At 43.6% G+C, this 23,624-nt stretch overlaps 1 protein-coding gene across 5 annotated transcripts in view; it reads left to right on the plus strand.

The window, feature by feature from the left end:
- Positions 1-23,624, plus strand: part of EIPR1 (EARP complex and GARP complex interacting protein 1) — a 65,377-nt gene that overhangs the window by 37,051 nt on the left and 4,702 nt on the right. For 3 of the 5 annotated variants that reach the window (XM_053380756.1, XM_053380758.1, XM_053380760.1), the window contains 4 exons: positions 2,221-2,320; positions 4,604-4,740; positions 8,143-8,310; positions 10,162-10,326. In XM_053380756.1, coding sequence (XP_053236731.1) covers positions 2,221-2,320; positions 4,604-4,740; positions 8,143-8,310; positions 10,162-10,326 — 570 coding nt within the window. Of the gene's footprint in view, positions 1-2,220; positions 2,321-4,603; positions 4,741-8,142; positions 8,311-10,161; positions 10,327-10,421; positions 10,465-17,785; positions 17,852-23,624 lie in introns of those variants that run through there. The other 2 variants (XR_008329377.1, XM_053380757.1) reach the window with 2 other exon arrangements.

Genomic DNA, 23,624 nt, shown 5'->3' on the forward strand with positions numbered 1-23,624 from the left:
TTTTTGTTACTTTGCATTGCCAATGAATATAACAGTTTCTTTTCTTGAGATGAAACTAAGGCAGCAAGCTCTTAATTATTCAGAGACTCTTTCCCCTTCAAATCATAAAATTGTAGCGTTGGAATGGACCGCGAGGGTCATCTAGTTCAACCCCCTGCAATGCGGAAATCTCAACTGAAGCATCCATGACAGATGACCATCCAACCTCTGCTTGAAAACCTCTGGAAGGAGAGTTCACCACCTCCCAATGGAGACCATTCCACTTTTGAACAGTTCTTACTATCAGAAAGTTCTTCCAGATGTTTAGTTGGAATCTCCTTTCTTGTAACTTGAATCCATTGATTCGGGTCCTAGCCTCCAGAGCAGGAGAAAACAAGCTTGCTCCATTTTCCACGTGACAACCCTTTAGATCAGCCTTTCTCAACCTGTGGGTCCCCAGATGTTGTTGGACTACAACTCCCATCACCCCTAGCTAGCAAGACCATAGCTCAGGGATGATGGGAGTTGTAGTCCAACAACATCTGGGGACCCACAGGTTGAGAACCGCTGCTTTAGATATTTCAAGATGGCTATCATATATTTTCCAGGTTAAACATACCAAATTCCCTCAACTGTTCCTCATAAGGCTTGGTTTCCATACCCTTTATCATCTTGGTTGCCTTCATCTGCATACCTTCCAGCTTGTCAATATCCTTCTTCAATTGTGGTGCCCAGAATTGGACAAAGTACTCTAGGTGTGGTCTGACCAAGGCAAAATAGAGTGGTATCGGGGCACTATACGTCGGTTGATGCAGCCTAGAATAGCATTAACCTTCTCCCCCCCCCCACACACCACACTGTTGATTCATGTTAAGCTTGTGGTCTACTAAGACCCCTAGATAGATCCTTTTCACATGTACTATTAGCAAGCCAGGTGTCCCACATCTTATATTTGTGTAGCTGGTTCTTACATTTGTCCCTATTGAAATTCATTTTGTTAGTTTGGGCCCAGTTCTCCAATCTGTTATGGTCATATTGTATCCCAATTTCTGCCTTCTGTGGCATTTGCTACCCCTCCCAGTTTGGTGTCATCTACAAATTTGATGAGCATCTGCTTAATACCTTTAGGCCCAAGACAAAATGTGGCACCCCACTTGTCACTTTTTTTCTAGAATGATGAGGAACCATTAGTGAGTGCATGTCTGATTACCCTTAGCATTCCCTTGCCTGTGTATAATAATAATAATAAATAATAATAAATTTTATTTATACCCCGCCCTCCCCAGCCAAGGCCGGGCTCAGGGTGGCTAACAAGCAATAATAAAAACAAGTTGAATGAATACAACTTAAAAACAAGATTAAAATATAACATTGAAACATTAAAATGCAGCCTCATCACAGGAGGAGAAAGGAAAAAAGAAAGAGGGGGAGGGAATCAAATTGACTCCAATGAAACCCAAGAGAACATGATCACTTCCTCCCAAGGTTCCCAGTACTTTCACTTCGTTGATCTATTCCTCTCTGTTATTGAGGAACAAGTCCAAGAGAAGAAAACCCCCTTGTTGCATCTTCCACCTTCTGTTTGCAATATCTCCCAATTGTTGATAGTGATTGACTATGCAGACAAATCACATGTAGTTAAGGGCTTTGCTCAGGTATCTGAATACAAATATGAGTTAAAAGTATCTCCAACACAATGGGGTAAGGCTTATTTTACCTTTTCTGCATGGCGTACTAAAGCCATCATAGGATTAAAATGATGTGATAGTCTGTTTCGGGTTCCACTACCTGGTGATGCATTCATGTTATTACAGGAGGGGTGGGCCTCCTAAAATAGGGACCCCAACTCCCATCATCTTCAGTCAGCATAAACATTGGTGAGGGGAAATCTAATCCAGCCACATCTGGAGGGTGGTAGGTGCCACACACCGCTAATGTGGTGCATTGCTTTTTACTTTATTCCAATGGCCACCTGTAAGTTGCTTTAAGAGTGCTTGCTATAAAGTGGGACAAATAGCTTTTTAAGTAAGATATTTGATCTATTAAATGGTTTATGATTATGATTACACCAACAGGGTGCACAGTGCGGCACCAAACAACTGCAAAAAGACAGGGCCACTCGATAACGTCTTCTGCAGATTATAGTTAAGTGGAAGGTTATAAATGCACCCCCAGGGACTTGCATGTGTGTGCCTGTTTTGGATTGCTTAACGTGACGTTGTTGAATTTTTGTGCTTGCAGTGTTGCATGGGAGCCGATGGGAGATGGCAAAAGATTAATTTCTCTCGCTGATAATCACTTGCTTCTGTGGGATTTGCAAGAAAGCTCAAGCAAGGCAGTGGTAAGGAGTGTCACAAATTACAATGAGGACTCATTTTGTGTGTGGTGGCATTACTTTTCTGTACGTTTGTTTGATTGATAAGCAAGTTGCTAACATATTTAAACTGTATTCTAAGCAGCAGTGTGTGTGTGTGTGTGTCTGTCTGTCTGTCTGTCTGTCTGTCTGTCTGTGTGTGTTGCTTTTCAAAGGAAAGTAAGTCTTTTAATACCTGGTGAGGAAAATCTTTCGTCAGCCATGAAACAATCTTCAGAAACCGCACATTATTCGCACCCGCAGAAGAACAGTCATGATTCTTCCTGTGTGAAGCCTTTGTTCATCCTTTTTGGCCTACGTCTCCCCTCCCCCCCCCCCCATGTTGGTCAACCAGCCGGTTCCTTTTTGGCTGTTGCCATCAGTGTTCCCTCGAATTGACCAATATTCTACTCACTGCCTCCCTCGCCAACAGTTGGCCAACTCTTTCTAGAGTAAAGTCTGTTTGCATGCTGTGATCAACATTCTTGTCTGATTGAAGTGTCAGGTTTTTACAGACATGCTTAGCATTTCCTCCTTCTCCTCTTCCTCCCCCTGGGCTGCTCTGCCTCGCCTTGCTTTAAGGTTCTTTGAATGTTAATTAGGCTTTTCACTGTCCTAGGCAGTCTCTTTCGTTCATAATCTCAAAGTTACCATATTTCTCCTTAATTCCAATCTGTATCAAATATAAGCATTTCCTTTGGGAAGTTCTCCAGTCTGTCACAAGTCATACCACTTAATAGAAAGGGAATTTTCCTACTGAGCGACGAGTTCTTGGGCTCTCTCATTTACTTCGCTGGAATTTAGCTACAGAAATTCATCACTGTCGCATGCCTTTCATTAGATGAGCTATTCCTCCAAATAAACATTGTCTACATTAACTCTTTCCTTGACTATGTTTGCACGTGTCTAGGCAGTTGCTTCTCTGTCAGTTGAGCTGTGGGCATTATACCATTTTTTTAAATAAAAAAAAAAGCATTGCTCCAAAGTAACCCAGGTTCTGTGCTGTGGACAGCGGACTTGTGACATTAAATAATTATGCAAATTAAGGCGATTTGCATGCATCTGGTTGTTCTGCATACTTCCTGCTCAACTAATCATGAAGATGGGTGAAGATCTCTGTAGGGATACCTTCTAGTCATTGGACATTCTACCCAAACCACTACCACCCTGCTCCAGTTTATGAGTCACCTCAGGCATTTCCGGCATGTTCTTTTCCAAAATTAGCTTCACAAACAAACAGTAGAAACTTTTCTCCTACTATTGCTCCCTACAGGTGTTCTGAAACTACATATAAAGGGGGATGGGACAAATAGATTTTTAAGTAAGATATTTGATCTATGAAATGGTTTATGATTATGATTACACCAATAGGGTGCACAGTGCAGCACCAAACAACTGGGATTTAAAGAGGAAGGAACTCTGATGGGATGAGGAAGGAGGCCATTTGATGCGATGCCAGGGGCTGCATAAAATGAGGTTGGAGGCAACAGGCCTTAACAGTATTGTTAAGGAATACAGGTGTTTCAAGTACCTGTTTGTGTTCTAGGAAATGGAGAACAGTAACCAGCTCGATACATTTTCCTTCATTTGTGCTTAAGGACTATTCCATATTCGTGGACCTGTTCAGAAGAGGTGGTGGTCCCTGAGACACAGTAGGAAAGGGGAAATTGGGAGCAGAGCCTAGAATTCTGTCTCTGCTTACACTGGTGGATTGCAAAGCACTGTTTATTTGAATGTGGGATTTCCCTGAGCTATAAGATGGGTTTTTAAAAATGGTGTACGTGTTGCTGTAACCTTCTGTGTATGTAGGCTTATCCTAGCAATATCTGAAAAGACCCAGCATTGAGAGAGGTAGCACAGGTCATCTTCTGACCAAACTCATCCATTTATCTGTAAGGGTTCCTCTCTCTGTTCTTCTTTTTAAAAGGTGATAATGAATTACTTTGTAAAAGCACTTTGAGGTTTTCTTTTACAATCAAGCAGGGCAGAAATGTTATGGAATCAATCAATCAATCAATCAATCAATCAATTTTTTATCTTATCCATCAATAATTGACAAACGTCGTTGTCTGTGCTAGGTAGAACCAAGTGTAATTCGCCAACAAGTCAGTGAGGCATGTTGCGAAATGAATATTATCGTCCGACACATGAATAATTCCCTGTTTTAAGTTTCAAGCTGTTCTGCTTGTTGCCTCTGAAGTGAGTTGCTCTGTACAGCTAGAGAGGCATTTCACACGAGAGTCACTCACTTGAGTTGTTTCTAACGCGCAGCTGTCAAATTCCGTCGCCTTGGAAGGAAAGGGACAGCTGAAGTTTACCTCCGGACGATGGAGTCCCCACCATAATTGCACTCAGGTTGCGACAGCAAACGACACTGCCATTCGAGGATGGGATATACGCACTATGACGTAAGGAGTGTGGTTTCTTCTTTCTGTCTATATCTGTATCTGTATAAAACCTGTGTGTTTCTGGAAAGTTACTCTTCCAGCAGTGATTTTTTTCCCTTAAAGCAGGCTTCAAAAGTAGTCATTTCACTAGTTTACATGTCTAGTTTAGACGTCTGCCACGGATTCAATAAGCTATAAAGGGAAAGGGAAAGGGACCCCTGACCATTAGATCCAGTCGTGACCAACTCTGCGGTTGCGACGCTCATCTCGCTTTATTGGCTGAGGGAGCCGGCGTACAGCTTCCGGGTCATGTGGCCAGCACGACTAAGCCGCTTCTGGCGCACGGAAACGCCGTTTACCTTCCCACTGAAGTGCTACCTATTTATCTACTTGCACTTTGACGTGCTTGCAAACTGCTAGTTTGGCAGGAGGTGGGACCGAGCAACGGGAGCTCACCCCATTGCGGGGATTCAAACCGGTGACCTTCTGATTGGCAAGCCCTAGGCTCTGTGGTTTAACCCACAGCGCCACCCGCGTCCCTTCAATAAGCTATAGCAGCAGCCTAAAGGATCCCTTTTCTTCACATCCAGTATGTACGGTATGTGAAAATCCTGCTGTTATTAAGCTACTGATAAAAAAAACCACCCCATTCATTTAAAATAGAGCTAGGTGTGGATGTTTTTAGAGCCGAGGTGGGGAAACGTTGGCTTTCCAGATGTTGTTGCTCTCCAGGCCCCATCAGTCTTTGCCAGCATGGCCAATGGTCATGAATGATCGTGATGGAGGGCTTCCCCATTCCTATTTTAGAATGTGCCAATGCCATTGAACTCAGCAGTCCAATCCAGAGCAGAGTGACTTAAGTTTCCATTCTGGACTGTTACTTTAAAGCTGGCTGACTCTGGTATACTAATGACGCTTTCTTTTTCAAATTTTGGAGGTTTTTTTAGGGGGCGGGCTGGAGGGGGAGATTAGCTAGGTCTGGAGTTTGCTCTGCTCTGTTTGAGGAGGGATGAATTTTAGGTTTCCATTTGATTTTGACAGTATCTTTAGAGATAATGCAGCAGCAGTTTCCAATCTATTGACAGTCAGTTGCCTGGCACAACGGTGCTTAGTATTGGGGCCGCAACGTATCAAAATTTTTGAATGCCAACAAACCTAAAGCTTCAATATAAGAAATATAGGACTCCTTTCCTGCTCTAGTTGTAATTTTGATAAGCAAAGGAGTGATGTTGTGCACATCTGTTGCCATGACAACAGAAGTCTGTGCAAGCTTTTTTAAGATACAGCTTATCCCCTTAGCACACAGTAATTTATCACTAGCCTCGGAAGACGGATGTCTTGTAATAACTTCTGCTGCCTTAAAGGGGGAGATGACTTTAAATTTGGTTTTATGTCTCCCGTGTGCTCATGGGTGCAGCACTATATTTCCATTGTTTCCAATTACATTCCTTTATACCCCAAAACTGATTAATTTGATTAGGAAAAGTTAAAAATATGTATTTAAATGCTTATAGTAATTCTCTCACTTTCCTCTTCCATTTTCTACAAGAATATGGGTTAAAACCTGACTTTGGGCTTCTACACTAGATCAGTATAAATTGCAATTGGACTCATGGCATGGCACCAGAAAAGTTCACAAATGTGTGTGCTCAAAGCTGATCATAGTGAGCTGAAGAGAAGCATTGTCTCTCTTAGCTTAATTTTACCTCAAAGGTTTTGCTGGACTAGAAAAGAAGCTTGAAAGCTGGGGACATAAGGCTATGTTTGGAGCACCCTAAACCAAAGTTGAAGCTAGATGGGGTGTGTACATTTTTGATGGTGGGCGGCACATTACTAGCAGCTGAGCAGAAGCCGCTGCCTCCATTGCTGCGCCTACTCTTGCTTTTGACTCCACCTACTGGAACCTCAGAAGGTTGTCCATGTAGGAATGTGACCTTTGGGTTCAAAGCGATTTCCTCACCCTCCAGGAAATCATGGTTCCCACCTCCCTCTTGTCTCGTCTGCTACACCAAGGCCCTTTTAGCTACTGGACTCCTGGAGCTACAAAGTGGTGAGAGATTATAGCAGGGCTCCTCAGCCTTTTTTGATCTGGGAGCCCATTCGGAAATCTGAGATACTCTCATGGGCGCCACAAAATGCCTTTATCCCTTTCCCCATATTATACACCTGGTCATATGCTGAGATTTCCAGATGGGAACCGTATGGTTGTGCCACAGCCTGCTGAGATTCATCTTGCAACGTATGGGGGAGGGCCTTATCTGTTGTGGCACCCAGTTTGTGGAATCCTCTTCCCTCCAAAATGAGGCAGGCCCTTTGACAGCTGCTTAGAGAGCATTTTATTCACCCAGGAATTTGCTGTTTAGTCATGCTGAGCTTTTAGTAGAATTACTGTTTCTACGGTGATTTTTATGTTTCGTTGCATTTTAATATGCATTGTTGTGAACTGCCCTGGTATTACCCTACGACGGGATGTATAAATGTATAAATATGCAAATGCACAAATAGATGAATGAATTTCAGAGAAGAAAATGTGGTGGCACTGTTTTAAGCAGATGGTCTCATGACCAGACAATAGTAGGCAGTGCGGCCTACAATATACATTTCTTCACATTCGTTTGGAATATATTGCCTGCAAAACTTAAGGCATGCCCACAGCAGTTGTTTGTATCTGGCTACATGCTCTTTGATGGCACATATTCCAAGACCTGGAAGTTGAGGGGAAAAGACATAACCAAGCTGATGGTAAAGTAATTATTGAACAATATGCTTATTTAGAGTCCGTGCCTGTAAGAGGTAGCTGTATGCAGTCCCTGTTCTGCCTTAAATTCACTGTGGTACACCTTTGCTTTTTATCATATGTGAGTGGTGATTTGTGAGCTCACTAGAGCACCCCAAATTTTCTTATGTGGAAGGTGGGCTTGGCACTGGTATGAATCTCAGCGATGCTGCTGATGTGTTAGAGGACAAGATGGTGGCTTGATTCTAATGATAAGGCAGATGTTTCCCAGCACCAGCTGCCTGTGTGGTGTTGGAGGTGATGCTGGTGATGTGTGTGTGTGTGTGTGTGTGTGAGAGAGAGAGAGAGAGAGAGAATGAGAATGAGAATGAGTGACTGACTGAAGCACCACTGTAACTATCTGTACATGTGCTGTGATGCCCTAAATCCAGTCTACTTGCCCCAGAATAACCTGGCTATTCGCAGACATACTGTTCTAACCCCAGAAGTAATTTCAAAGGAGCAGAGCTGATATGCCAGCACTTGGCACCAAAGCAAACGCAGCAAGTTGCTGTTGTCCTAAATTGAAGCAAATTAATTTGCAGTGCAAACATGCCCCTTGTTTTCTATTAGCGCTGTGGCTGGGCTTCGCTATTTGCCTTTTCTTGATGTGCCTCTTTTTTCTTTCCACCCCTTTCCTCCTGCAGTCAAATATATTGTATAGAAAATGCTCATGGACAGCTGGTGAGGGACCTAGATTTTAATCCCAACAAACAGTACTATCTGGCTAGCTGCGGAGATGACTGCAAGGTGAAATTCTGGGACACCAGAAACGTCAGTGAGCCAGTGAAGACACTGGAAGAACATTCCCACTGGTAAAGTGAATTTATTTGGGTGAAGGATTTATCAAATTGAATCTGCTAATTGTTCTTTTCTGAAAACCATGCAAACAAGTTCAGCTGGTGCTGCAGATAATTTTTTTCTTTCTTTCCTCTAAGCAGAATACAAATATTTTTAATATTTTAAAAGCTAGCAAATGTTGATTTGTTTTCTAGGAAGGTATTGTCCGTACTGTAAAATAGTTTTAATGTGTTTCTACAGCAGAGATTAATGATTCCCTTTTGTTGAAGATTAATGTAGAAAGATTTCTATATAGCCAAGAGACAGAGTGTTGTTCAGATTTCATAGATTTTAGGGTGGCAGCATCTGCGGCAAAATAATTCTGGGCCCTGAAGCGACTTCAGCACTGGCATCGAAGAGGCAACTTTGTGGAAACATCTTTATTTACTGAGGAGATTATTAAGCCATTAGAACAACAGAAAATCTGGAGACATTTGGTATTAACATGATATTCGAGAGCTCAGTTAATAGCGTTAATCCTCCCTTTGTCTTATGGACTATTTTAACCATACCCAGCACAGATTTGGGGTAACTTTGGGCTCAATTTATCACATTAATAAATAATCCATGTTTTGCTTATGGGGGAATGCTTTGTCTTCGGAATATCTGCATGCTGTGTTTAAACAATAAGCAAAAACTTCCATTGCAGGATTTGGGCTTTTGGGTCTCCCCCTCCTTACAACTTGTTGGTCGGCTCTGTAAAGAACTGGCCTTGCAAAATGAAATAAAAAGTTTTTAAAAGTAGGAGCAAAAGATAAGGCTTTTGTTAATCCCCCTCCTAGGCTTCATCCAGGTATTGACGTGAATTGCTTTTGCTGTTTGCCTCCAGGGCAACTGCAGTGCATTAATGCCCAGTTGCCCAGTCCCAGACAGGAATAACATTGTAGAGCTATTGCTGTGCTTACCCAATACGTCAGGAAAGGCAGCAATGCTATCTGGCCCAGGAAAAAGAACAACGTGTGTTTATTTCTCTAGGCTGGTAGGAGCAGCAAGTTACATTGGAATGAAATGTGCAGCCCTTCCATGAACAAAAGGAGTTACTCTATTTTGGGAAAGGATTTGATCCAACAGGGTCTTCCATTCACTGTATGGGGAGGAAGGGAGGTAGGAGAGGTGACTTGCTGATATCCACTCCCCTTGTCGCCAGCAGGAGCATTCCAGATCTCTCACAGATCTCTGGATCCAGTCCACTGGTTTGGGGGCAAGCAACTGGGCTGACATTGTACTACAAGCTGGAGTTGCACTTCTCGGATTAGCACAGCCAGTGTATTCAGCTTATTGATGCTCTAGTACAGAGATAGGAAACCTGTGGCCCTCAGATATTGCTGGACTCCAACTCCCATCACCCCTAAACTTTGGCCATGCTCGCTGGGGCTGATGGGAGTTGGAGTCTGGGGGATTGCCACTATCCCATCCTTGCAACCTGTGCCTCTGATTCTCAACACGGTTCCTAAGCACTTTATTAGAGAGGCAATATCAGTGGCATTTTATTGTTGCTGTTCAAAGCTCACTATATGTCTTTCACCCCATGACTGAAACATCCCATATGTGTTTTTCGGTTTGCATTGGACAATAGCCAATATTTTTACACCATGAGCACAATTCTCCTTCCAAACACAGAAGTTCCTTCTATTCGTAGAGTAGAAAAGTTGGTATACTGTCCACAGCCTTTAATATCTAGACTTGTTTGATAGCAGGTAATAGATTTCAGCAATCCATTGATGGAAACGGACTTGTCATTTTGAAAGCTGTACAACATGCTTATATCTGCGTCCTTTAGGTAGTGGTTCAGTTGGTTGATTCTGTGGTGGGGTTCATGTTTTCAGGGTCTGGAACGTCCGCTACAATCATTCCCATGACCAATTAGTGCTGACAGGCAGCAGTGACAGCAGAGTCATCCTTTCCAACATGGTATCCATTTCTTCTGAACCTTTTGGGCACCTGGTCGATGATGATGAACTTAGCGACCAGGAAGACCACCAGGAGGACAAGTAAGAAAATACTTTGCTCTTAATTAACAGACATAACATTTTGTGTGAGGCCTAGCAGTCACTTAGTTTGATGAAATGTTCTTTACTGATTATAGGGTTTTTGTGTACACACCTAAACGGTAAGTAGCTCAATCTCTGAATTCATTAGCTTTCGTACGGTTGTGGACTGGCACTTTTCTTGATGTTCATTCCTCCCCCCCCCCCACTTTCTGAAGTCATATGGTAGCACTGGCTTGGATCTAAAGCCCATGGAAGTCAAAAGGAGGCCAATGGCTTCCATGGGCCTGCATATTACACAGGAGGGGGAAAGGTTCTTTGTTTTCCATGGAATTGTTTCTTTGTGACGTGGGTTGGATGGGCATTTCAGGAGAAGCGCAAATTATATTTCCGTGCCAGCTAAAATACTGGTGGTGTCTTGAAAAACTGGCACCGACATTAAAACCACACAAAAATATTTCAGTGGGCTTCTGATGCTTCTTTTTGCACTGCTCTGAGGACTCCTGGGGTTTTCGGGTAGCATGGGTGTGCATGTTTAGAACTGGAGAAGGGCACCAGCAGAAGCTTTCACTTCATGACTATTTACCATTTTAAGTCACTAATGCATCCCAAGTGTGTGTGTGTGTGTGTGTGTGTAAGTGTAATCAACTTATGGAGAGTGTCACTTCTGTACTGTATTATTAGCAACTACACAATATTAGCAAAACGCAATGTTTGTTTGGAGAAGCTTCATTCTAAGCTATTTAATAGTTTCCTCCCAGTTCTATAAAAACGATAGACATCTTAATCTCTTCAAAAGAATATGTGCAGATGTAAAATGCGTAGGGGGACATGTGTGTGACCCCCCCCCCCCAGTTTCCAGTGGTGCACCCACTCCATCCCAACCTTTCTATCTGAGCAAGAACGCCTGAAGAGGATTTCCAACTGCATTTGGCTGATAATACAGCCTTCCTCATCATGTGTGGCTTCTAAGCATGTTTGGCTACACACATGCCAACCCTCCCTTCAGACCTTTCCCCTTAGCATGGAAAGGTTGGGGGCAGAGTGGATGGGGATGTTGGGAGTGGAGGTTAAAAAGAAAGAAAGAGTAAAGGACCCCTGTTTGGTTAAGTCCAGTCAAAGGCGACTATGGGGTATGGCACTCATCTCGCTTTTCAGGCCAAGGGAGCCGGCATTTGTCCACAGACAGCTTTCCAAGTCATGTGGCCAGCATGACTAAACCGCTTCTGGCGCAACGGGTCACCGTTGACGAGTGCCAGAGTGCACAGAAACACTGTTTACCTTCTCGCCACAGCGGTGCCTATTTATTTACTCGCACTGGTGTGCTTTTGAACTGCTAGGATGGAAGAAGCTGGGACAGAGCAAAGGGAGCTCACCCTGTTGTGTGGATTCGAACCACCAACCTTCTGATCAGCAAGCCCAAGAGGGTCAGTGGTTTAGACCACAGTGCCACCCATGTGGGGGTGGAGCATGCACTTTGTGCCCACACACGTTATTTTGAATGCATGAAGGAGGCTTGTGTATCTCCCAGGTTGTTGCTTATGTGAACATTTTTTAAAAAAATAGGTCTCTTCCCCCCCCCCCCCAGGTCTCTTGCCATTTTTAAACACCTCACTTCTCTCCTGTTCACCCATGGATATGGTAAACAATTGTTCTCGTCTCATTTCTCATAGGCTTTTAAATAATGGAAATCTACTGCTGCATCCACCACCTCCTCCTTGCTCACTATCCTAAACCTGCTCAATTTCTTTAGACTTTGTTCATGTCATTTACCTTCCACAGACCCGTTGTCATCCTTGTGGTTTCCCTGTGAATCCTTTCCAAATTGTCAACCACCTTCTTGAACTGCCACTCTCCTCCAAACTGCAGTGCTTCAGATGATGCTTAACTAGCGATAAGCAGAGCAATGTTATCAGCCTTGGGAAGCAACGCTCCTGTCAGAGCTGCACAAATAGAATAGCATTGGCCTTTTGTGCTGCAGCGTCGCATTTTTGACACGCTTGGTTCATTATCCACCCTTAAGCGCTAACTCTTTCTCAGAAGTGCAGCTTCCTAGGTAGTCATCTTTTCTTCTTGAACGTTTGGATCATCTTTGCTGCGGTGACATTTAACATCTTTTCATGCTGGCTGCCTCCTTGTAGCCATTCCAGCTCTCCAGCTGATGGAGCTAGTTCTTATCTTTTATCTTTTAGTCTGTTCTCCAGGAGCTTTGCAGGCCCTCCCAGATTTTAAGCCATTCATTGATGGAAGAGTTAGTTATTTGTGGCATTCGTAGCCCACTGTTCCTCCAAATTTTGTTCAGCGACAGTAAAATATGTAATTCCGAAGACATAAAATAAGGCAATTCATGATGTATCAAATAAACATGTTTTGTTTATTTGGTCACCAGAGAAGAGGCGAGGTGGACCTCCTTTAGGAAGACACCCTGGAGTCTGGAGTAGCTGCTTTTAAAAAAATCCTCTCTTGATTGCCTGCCAGTTGCACTCCAGGTATTGGCAAGACACACGCAAAAAGCATACCCCAATTATTTTTAAAACTCGATGGGCTCGTATGTTTAAAATACTCCATCCCCAAGTTGTATTGGGCTTTTTTTTATTAAAAAATGCTTTTTATTGGTGTCTCATTTAATACAAACAAACAAAATACAGTAAAATTCAACAGTCATTTACCCACATTCTTTCCCCACATTCTGCTGAGCATTGACTGCCTTCCCTCCCTTCAAGAGGTTTTCTTATGTCAGTTACTTTTCCACAGTTTCTTATTGTATCCAATCCTATCTACATCGTAAGATTTATTTCAGTCCTGCCAGAGTCTTCAGATTTCTACAGTTATTATTTATGTACTCCATGAATTTATTCCAATCTTTTTGGAATTTTGCTTCCTCCTGATTTCGGATTCTACAGGTCAATTTTGCTAGTTCCGCATAATCAACCATCTTCGTCTGCCACTCCTCTATTGTTGGTAATTCTGGTACTTTCCATTTTGGGGCTAACAAAGTTCTGGCAGCAGTCATAGCATACATAAATAACCTTTGATCTGCTTTTTCTATTTCCTCTCCCATCAAGCCTAGCAAGAAAGCTTCCGGCTTTTTCGGGAAAGTGTATTTAAATATCTTTTTCAATTTGTTATAAATCTGTTCCCAAAACTGTTTCATTCTCTCACATGTCCACCACATGTGATAAAAATCCCCATCTTTATCTGTGCATTTCCAACGTGTCTTACTACTCATCCTGTACATTCTCGCCAGTTTAACAGGTGTCAAATACCAGCGATACATCATTTTCATTATATTCTCTCTTAAGGTGGTACATGCTGTAAATTTTATACTCTCATTCCACAGTTTTACCCAGGCATCATACTCGATGTTATACCCCAAAATCCATTATCCATGGGTTTTAAGTTGTGTTGGGCTTTGAACATCCTAACCAGCTCTTTGAATTGTGCCCAGAAGCAGACAGTCAGCCAGCGAAGGTTTTTAACATGGGAATCACAAGTTTCCTATCACCAGTATTGTCCACAGTCTGGCTGCAGCAATACGAACCAGTTGCAGTTTCCAGGCAGTCCCTAAAGGTAGCTCCGAGTGAAGTGTATTATGGCAGTCTAAATGACATATAAGTGGGACATGGGATGCCATGGCCAAATCCGGCATCTCCAGGAACAGGCAAAGTTGGTGCACTAAGTTTAGCTCTGCCAATGCATTCCTGAACACAACCAAAACCTGGACATCCAGGTTCAGGGCCGAACCCAGGAAAACAACCAGAAAACTGAACTGGACCGCTTTGCATTGTGACGTTTTGTTGCATTTAATGGAATAAAAGGTCTTCCCTGCAAGCCTTTTCAGAATAGGATTGACTTAAATGTCAACATATAGTATATTGTAGTGCTGAGATCAAACTAGAATTAGGAGTAGGATGTGATTTGACATGGGTTTAATTTGAATATTCCGATGTTCATGCCTTTTATGGATTAAATTGAAAATCTCAACTTCTTCAGAAGCAGGAAAGAGATGATTCTTCAGGTTACTGCCTGAAGGTTTTGTTTGGCGTAACTTTTTTGGGAGTTGCATAGGCCTCGTACGTGGCAATGAACCGCTTGTTAAATGATCCAGTTAAAATACTTGCTCTACAAATGCAAGAGCCACAGCTGTTCACTTCTCTGGTGTAGTCAAGCACCCAGTTTACATTAGCTTTCTAGGCAATCTAGCAATGCAGTTCAGCATCAGGAGATTAGACACAGAGAGAATGAAGTTGTGACTCCCATGGTTGAGAAGGCCAGCTCTCCCCCAAAAGATCTTCATTATTTCTGCGATAAAGAGTCTCCATATCAACTACACTAGCACTTCCTTTATTCACATAGTGTCTGATTCCACGCAGGAAACACACACACTTCTATACTTATCACGGGATTCAGTATGCTGAGAACCTCAAGCTGGTTTAAAAAAACCCTGAAACAAGTTTCTAGACCTTAATACACTGTGAAATCCAGGACCCTGAAGTGTGGGTGGTAGCAATACTGTAGTTCTTTTCCCCTTCCCAGTATTACCAGAAGCAGAATGAAATAATAATAATAATAATAATAATAATAATAATAATAATAATAATAATGTTTGTTTGTTTGTTTGTTTATACCCCGCCCATCTGGCTGGGCTTCCCCAGCCACTCTGGGTAGCTTCCAACAACATATTAAAATAGAGTAATGCATCAAACATTAAAAGCTTCCCTAAACAGGGCTGCCTTCAGATGTCTTCTAAAAGTCTGGTAGTTGTTGTTCTCTTTGACATCTGATGGGAGGGCGTTCCACAGGGTGGGTGCCGCTACCAACAAGGCCCTCTGCCTGATTCCCTGTAACTTGGCTCCTCGCAGTGAGGGAAGCGCCAGAAGGCCCTCGGCGCTGAACTTCAGTGTGCGGGTAGAACAATGGGTCTGGAGACACTCCTTCAGATATACAGATATACAAATATACAGATTTGCTTAACTTGGATAACTTATGCAGGTTGCAGAATCCAGCTTTTATTAACATTTTTTTAATTTAAAAAAATAGCATAGTGTAGGCTTAGAGTTATAACAGGATCATATATAGTATAAACAGGAAAACATGATTAAGATGACAGTAATGGCTAGTTAGGCAGTTTTCCAGCTGAAACTGCTGGCCACTACTGTGTTGCAATTGTGGGAGGAAGTGGATTCCTGTCCTTAACAGAAACCAACAGGAGATGGCAGTTTAGGTAGGTGTCTCAGTCAGTGTTATGCAGTGTGTGGTTGCTGATTGGTTAGACACTCCAACTCACATTCAGGGCTAGCCAATCAGCAACAGTACACTTGCATGGACCAACTGAGACACCTCTTGTTTGTTTCTGGTAAGGACAGGAATTTCTCACCCTCGATTGCTTGCAGACAATGTGTTTTGCCAACTGCTCCTCTGTTTAGGCATAGTTCTAAAACTTCACCTGGATCAAGAATTGCATATGAAATGCCGCTCTTATTTGTGTGCCGTATGAGACCAAGTTGCACTAAAGGAGTTTAACATTATTTAAATGTGAATTATGTCCCTGTTTATTGGTATGCTGCTGTTGTTTATTAATTCTCATTCGGTTCAGATCTGGATACTAGTGCTTAGCAAATTCAGCAATTCATTCCAAAATCCATATTAAGACTTTAATAGGCCAAACAGTATGTCAGAAAACAATGTGCAAACTTCTGAGTTCTTCAGGACTCTTCATCGGGCTAGATGATAAACAGAAAGAGCAGGGAGCAAAAAGTTTTTTGATGGCGCAGCCATGCAGTCTGCATCTGGTCATAATCTGAAAACAGTCTTTGAAGCATTGCAGAACTCATGTTGCAAACACTTACAACTGCAGAGTAACTCCTATAAAATAAATATGATAAATATTTTAACTTGAGGAATATTTTAATATGCTATTTGTGTGCACTCATATAATATCCTTCAGGAAACTGTCAAATCATCCTTGCCTATTTAGAGAACAGTATAAATGTGGGTTTCCAAATATATTTTTTTCTATGATGACTTGCATGGCAGAATCAGAAAAACACAGTTTATCTCATTTCAAGGTGTGTGTATTTTTTCTTAAAAAAACTACCCTCCAGCAGTGAGCAAGCATTGTAATCTTTTATTTTTTTAAAGTAATATTTTATTAAGTTTAACAATAGAAAAGTAGAACAATAAAAACACAAAGAAAATATAAAACACAACAATACAAACTTTCACGATACATAAAATACAAACATTTAACAAGAAAACAAAAAAAGACAATCAACACTCAAAGAGTAGAATAAGAAAAACACAAATCACTCTTTTCCAATTATTCATCTTCAATTAACTTATTTTCCTGACTTCCTCACGCCTCCCTTTTATATATCCCTTTTTAACAATTAGTTCAGCAAATTTGTATCCTACTACTTTTTCCTTATTTATTTTACCTCCCAAATTTCAAGTTTTTATCTCTTATTACTAGAACCCCTTCATTTTAATTCAATGTCATCAGCATTCATACATTTTACAATACTTCTGTAAATAAGTTTTAAATTTCCTCCAATCTTCTTCCACCAACTCTTCTCCCTGGTCTCGGATTCTGCCAGTCAAATCAGCCATTTCCATATAGTCGATTACTTGCATCTGCCATTCTTCCAAGGTGGGTAATTCTTGTGTCTTCCAATACTTTGCAATGAGTATTCTTGCTGCTGCTGTAGCGTACATAAAAAAAGTTCTATCCTTCTTTGGCACCAATTGGCCGACTATGCCCAGGAGAAAGGCCTCTGGTTTCTTCACGAAAGTATACTTAAATACCTTTTTCATTTCATTATAAATCACCTCCCAGAAAGCCTTAATCCTCGGGCACGTCCACCAAAGGTGAAAAAATGTACCTTCAATCTCCTTACATTTCCAACATTTATTATCGGGCAAATGGTATATTTTTGCAAGCTTGACTGGGGTCATGTACCACCTATACATCATTTTCATAATATTTTCTCTTAAGGCATTACATGCCGTAAATTTAATCCCAGTGGTCCACAACTGCTCCCAGTCGGCAAACAAAATATTATGACCAATATCTTGTGCCCATTTAATCATAGCAGATTTTACCGTTTCTTCCTCAGTACTCCATTTCAACAGCAAATTATACATTCTTGACAATATCTTAGCATTGGGTTCCAACAATTCTGTTTCCAGCTTTGATTTTTCCACCTGGAAACCAATTTTTTTATCTTGATTATAAACCTCTCTTATTTGAAAATAATGTAACCAGTCTCGCACCTAAGCATTGTAATCTTTTATAAATCTCTCATATGGGCACATACAGTATAGAATACAGTGTACATTTATGGTCATTCATCTTTAAAAAAAAGTTGAAAAAGATATTGAAAGGCAACTGAAATTATCCAGGGCTCAGTACATCTGCTTATGAATAAAGCCTGAATAGTTTGAAGTGTTGTTTTTTGATTAGTTTACAGAGGTAAACTGAGTTGACATATGATAGATGACCTTATTGAGGATTTTCATGGATGAAAAGGTGAGGTAAAATATGTATTCCAATATTTGACTACAGGCTTAATTGTGTTTTTTTTTGTTTTCTTTAAACACAGAAATAGACAAGGCCTTGGATAATCTTATCCTCCACTGAACATTAGCTGTGGGTTTGTATCTAATGGTCTTGCTTAGCAGAGAGTAAGACTTCTGTCAGCGGAAATGATAGGAAAGTAATTTTTGGCAATTTCCTCTTCCTCCCAGTAGCCCCTTGCAACCCTCCCACCATCTATAGATAGCCCCTCATATATATAAAGCTTTGTCTACTGTTGGTATGAAATCTTGAGTCTACCTACCACTACCCACCGTGGTCGCCTGCGGGCCAAGAGAGGGTGGGATCCAGATGCAATTCCTGGCTAGGCTGGTAGAGCTTCCTCGGGCTTGTCATTCAAGTAGCATATTACGGCATAATAATAATAATAATAATAATAATAATAATAATAATAATAATAATATTTGTACCCCGCCCATCTGGCTGGGTTTCCTCAGCCACTCTGGGCGGCTTCCAACAAAGAATAAAAATACATTAAAATGTCACACATTAAAAACTTCCCTGAACAGGGCTGCCTTCAGATGTCTTCTGAATGTCAGGTAGTTGTTTATCTCTTTGACATCTGATGGGAGGGCATTCCACGGGGCGGGTGCCACTACCGAGAAGGCCCTCTGCCTGGTTCCCTGTAGCTTTGCTTCTCGCAATGAGGGAACTGCCAGAAGGCCCTTGGCGCTGGACCTCAGCGTCCGGGCAGAACGATGGTGGTAGAGACGCTCCTTCAGGTATACTGGGCCGAGGCTGTTTAGGGCTTTAACACCATAAAGGTGTTATGCATTGCGGTGCCAGAAGGGGAAACTCTGATTGCCCTGTCCCTGTTTTGCGGTTTCTTAAATAAACTTTTCGTCAGGCTTATTTGCATGCCATTATCGTTCCGCCAAGAGAAAAATCATAGGTTGCCACTCTGTTCCATCAGCAGCGAGGTTCTGAAGCTTAGGCAACATTTGGCAGAAAATAAGCCCTTTGTGTCTTCCTGAAGTGCAGTCTTGTGTGGTCTTCACTTGAAAGAAAGAAAGAAGGGGGCGGGGAGAGACTTCTTCTCCATTCTGCCTGCTACCAGCATACTTTAATCCCCAAAGGGAGATTCAGCAAAAGACAGAACAATTTGAGAGGACTATAAATAGCCGAGTGGAGCAGATAATGCACAACCGTGATCTCTCTGCTAAGGCGGTATATCATTCTTTAGCATACATCTCTCCACGATTTAATTGTTTAATTGTTACACAAAACATTCGTGCATCCAATTGTGCATTGCATCTGGCCTGAAGGAAGTGGGGGGCAAGCCAGCAGCTTCCTTTGTTGCCTGTTTATCGAACTCCAGGTTAACCCGAGCTCCTGGTTAACTGAAAGTCGGCCATGTCCCCTGATAGGGGCGTGTGCCATCCATTGCTCCCTTGCTTATTCGGAGACGTCTGAAATATCTGGGATAATGGAGTCTGAGATAAGTGGGTGAGCACCGCGCGAGGCACATTGTCGTCTGGGGACGTGACCAACTTTTCACGTCAGCCAGGTGCGTCTGCTGAAGAGCAGATCTAGGAATGGTGTGTGTGGGAGACTAAAAAGACGTAGCCTCCAGGAAAAGAAAAGAAAAAGTATATATTTTTTTTAAAGCATAGCTGATTTTCTCTCACATGCATACTTAACATTCATGCTGCTCCTTGTTCTGTTGCATAGCTACTTGTTGTTTAGTCGTGTCCGACTCTTCGTGACCCCATGGACCAGAGCACGCCAGGCACTCCTGTCTTCCATTGCCTCCCACAGTTTGGTCAAACTCACGCTGGTAGCTTCGAGAACACTATCCAACCATCTCGTCCTCTGTCATCCCCTTCTCCTTCTGCCCTCCATCTTTCCCAACATCAGGGTCTTTTCCAGGGAGTCTTCTCTTCTCATGAGGTGGCCAAAGTATTGGAGCCTCAGCTTCAGGATCTGTCCTTCAGAATGGAGAGGTTTGATCTTCTTGCAGTCCATGGGACTCTCAAGAGTCTCCTCCAGCACCATAATTCAAAAGCATCAATTCTTCGGCGATCAGCCTTCTTTATGATCCAGCTCTCACTTCCATAGCTACTACATTGGGATTAAATTATTTGGTTCTTGATGCCAAGCATCAGAAACCACAGCAAAGCATCAGTGTTCTAGTTTTGCCGTTCAGCAACAGGGATGTGATTTCAGTTTTAATCTTCCGTTTGCAACTTGGCTGTTGTGGCTGACTAAGCAGCTGTGATGGGATGGTGAGCTGCTTGTGCGTAAAATCCTAGTCCCTCAGAGTTTGGCTAAGTCCACAAACCTCTGTCTGTGACGGAGCTCCTTAAGCATGGCTCCATCAGTCGCTCGTAGAATCGGACAGTGGGCGTTTACGGAACTTCTTCCAGCATAAAAGCTCCTTAACGGAAAAGCGTCTTCTGGACTCTCGGCGTGACAGTTTCCGGCGAGGAGTAGGTTCCCTATGGGAGGTCCTGAAACCTCCCCACTATTTTCTCTGGAAGTGTCTCTGAGCCCTCCCTCCGACTCACTTTCCCTTGGAACTCCACCTCTCCCCCTGCTGGTTCCCTCCTCAGCTGAATACTCTCTCTCAGCCTCTGTGAGCCCTTTCACCTCCTGCTCCTCCGATGGCAGTTCCCTGACATCCACCTCCCCTCCAGGGCCCCCTTCACCCCCTCCCCTCCTCTGCGGGAGGCGAGGGAGCAAAACCCCTGAAAGAACCTCCCTCATCTTCCGAAGTTTCGAACACTTCCCTCCACCGGTTGCTGTTTCCGGTTTCCAAGTACTCCTCCTCATCGGAGTCTGTTCCTTCTTCCAACTCCGATTCCCTGAATCCTTCCAGTTCCTCCTCATCGTCGGTGGTGCCAAAGTACTCCCTCCGGAACCTCGCTACTGGCTGAGGTTTCCTGGGGAACCTTTGGTGGAACGTTTCGATCAAGATCTCGTCACTGACCTCCTCTGCCGTCACCCAGGTGTTTTCCGACTCCGGTTCCCCTTCCCACGCGACCAAATACTCTACCTGATTACCCTTCCACCTGGAGTCGATGATCTCCGCCACATGGTTGCTGCTTTCCCTTTCTTCTAAGACTGGCCCCCGTGTGGATACCCCTTCACCTTCCCCCCTATATGGTGACAGTAATGACCTGTGGAATACTGGGTGCAGTTTCATGTGGTTCGGTAACCGGAGTCTGAAAGCCACTGGGTTGACCTGTTGGATGACCTCAAATGGTCCCAATCTTTTGGGTCTCAATTTCTTGCAACCCCCCTTGAACGGCAACCCTTGGGTTGACAGCCAGACCTGACTCCCCACCCTAATGGTTTCACCTTCCCTTCTGCTCTTGTCTGCCTGCCTCTTATATTCTTCTTTGGCCCTTTCTAAGTTGAGTTGGAGTTGACGATGGATCGCTTCCATTTCTTCTACAAAATGTTCGGCGGCCGGGACACTCCATCTCTCCCCTCCTCCCCCTGGAAACGCCCTGGGGTGGCACCCATAATTAGCCAAAAAGGGGCTCATCCCGGTGGACACATTCTCCGCATTATTGTAGGCAAATTCCGCTAGCGCCAACTTTTCGACCCAATCGTTCTCTCTGTCATTGACATAACACCTCAGGTATTGTTGGAGGATACCGTTTGCTCTCTCCGCCTGCCCATTGGTTTCAGGGTGCCTGGCAGTCGAAAAGTTGACCTCTACGTGCAACAAGCTCATAAGTTTCCTCCAGAACCTGGACGTGAACTGTTTCCCTCTGTCGGAGACCACCCTCAAGGGGGCGCCATGCAGCCTAAAAATATGTTCTACAAACAATTTCGCTGTCTCTTCCGCCGTGACTGCATGTGAGCAAGCTACAAAGTGACCCATCTTAGTTAACAGGTCTACTACGACTAGTATGGCGGTTTTCCCCTGGGATTTAGGCAGATCAGTCATAAAATCTATCGATACCGCCTCCCACGGTCGTTCTGGTGTGGGTAACGGTTCTAATAACCCCGCTGGCGCCCGCCTTTCTCCTTTGGCTCTCTGGCATTGGTCACACCCTCTTACATACTCCCGTACATCCTCCCTCACCTTGGGCCACCAAAACTCCCTGGTCACCAACCACATGGTCTTGTGTTGCCCAAAATGCCCCGCTGTGGGGTTGTCGTGCAGCTGTTTGAGTACTCTCCCCCTCAATTCCCCTCCGGGTATATATAGTGCCCCTTTGTAATACAATGCCCCGTTTCTTTCTTCAAAACCTCCGGGGTCTTCTCCCTCTCTCCTTAAACCTCTGAGCTTATTCTGGGTGTATTCATCATTTACCGTTCCCTCTACCAGTTCCCTTTGCCCCACCCAGGCCGCCCCACACACCCAGTGGTCCTCTGGGATGATATGTCTCTCTTCAGGCGCTCCCTCCCCCTCCAAATATTCAGGTTTGCGTGAGAGAGCGTCCGTTCTGATGTTTTCTGGACCTGGCACATAGCAAATTTCAAAATGGAATTTGGAGAACTCCTGGGCCCACCTCACTTGTCGTTGGTTGAGCACTCGTGCCGTTCTCCAATACTCCAAATTCTTGTGGTCCGTACACACTTGCACTTTATGCTGTGCGCCAATTAGTAAATGTCTCCATCTCCGGAACGCTTCGTGAATGGCGAGTAGTTCTCGGTCATATACGGTGTAGTTCCTCTCGGATTTGTTCAGCTTACGCGAAAAGAAGGCACACGGTCTCCACTCCGACTTATTCTTCCCCGGCTGAAGCAGCACCGCCCCCACCGCCCGGTCTGAGGCATCAGTTTCCACTCTCATTGGTTTTTGTAAATCCACATGCAGGAGCTGTTCTTCCGAAGCGAATGCCCTTTTCAATTCCTCAAATGCTTGCTCCGCCTCCGCCGTCCAAACGAATTTCTTCTTGCTGCTGAGACAGTCCGTGATGGGAGCCGTTAAGTGGGCAAAGTTCTTGATGAACTTACGGTAAAAGTTCCCAAACCCTAAGAACCTTTGCACATCCTTTTTCGTTTTCGGTGTCTTCCATTCCAGCACCGCCTGGACCTTGCCTGGATCCATGGCTAATCCCTTGTCTGATAAGCGGTACCCCAGGAATTCCACCTCCTTGGTGTGAAACTGACACTTCTCCAATTTCACCCACAGCTGGTTTGCTTGCAGTTGGCTCAGCACTTCCCTGACATCCTTTACATGCTGCTCCTCATTCTCTGAATATATCAACACGTCATCGAGGAAGGCCACGCAATTCTTGTAGAGCAGAGGTCCCAGGACGTGGTTCATGAACGATTGAAAACATGCTGAGCCTCCTTGTAATCCGAAGGGCATAACTAAATATTCAAAAGCCCCCAAAGGGGTGAACATGGTGGTTTTCCATTCATCCCCTTTCCTTATTCGTATCAGGTTGTATGCCCCTCTCAGGTCCAGTTTCGTGAATATCTTTCCCTTCCTCACCCTGGTCAAAATGTCATCAATTCTGGGCATGGGGAAAGCCACTGGTTCTGACACTGCATTTAAGGCTCTAAAGTCCACTACAAGCCTGGGTTTATCCGTGTTTTTTTTTGTCCACAAAAAACACTGGGCTCCCCCCCACCGCTCTGGACTCTCTGATGAAGCCCCTCTTCAGGTTTTTATCAATAAACTCCCTTAACTCCTGCATTTCCCTGTCTGACATGGCGTACAGCTTGCCCACGGGGAGCTGGGCTCCAGGGACCAGGTTAATTTGGCAGTCAAAGGCTCTATGCGGTGGTAGTTTATCTGCTT

The sequence above is a fragment of the Podarcis raffonei genome, chromosome 3, assembly GCF_027172205.1.
Source record: "Podarcis raffonei isolate rPodRaf1 chromosome 3, rPodRaf1.pri, whole genome shotgun sequence".
In the NCBI taxonomy this organism is placed as follows: Eukaryota; Metazoa; Chordata; class Lepidosauria; order Squamata; family Lacertidae; genus Podarcis; species Podarcis raffonei.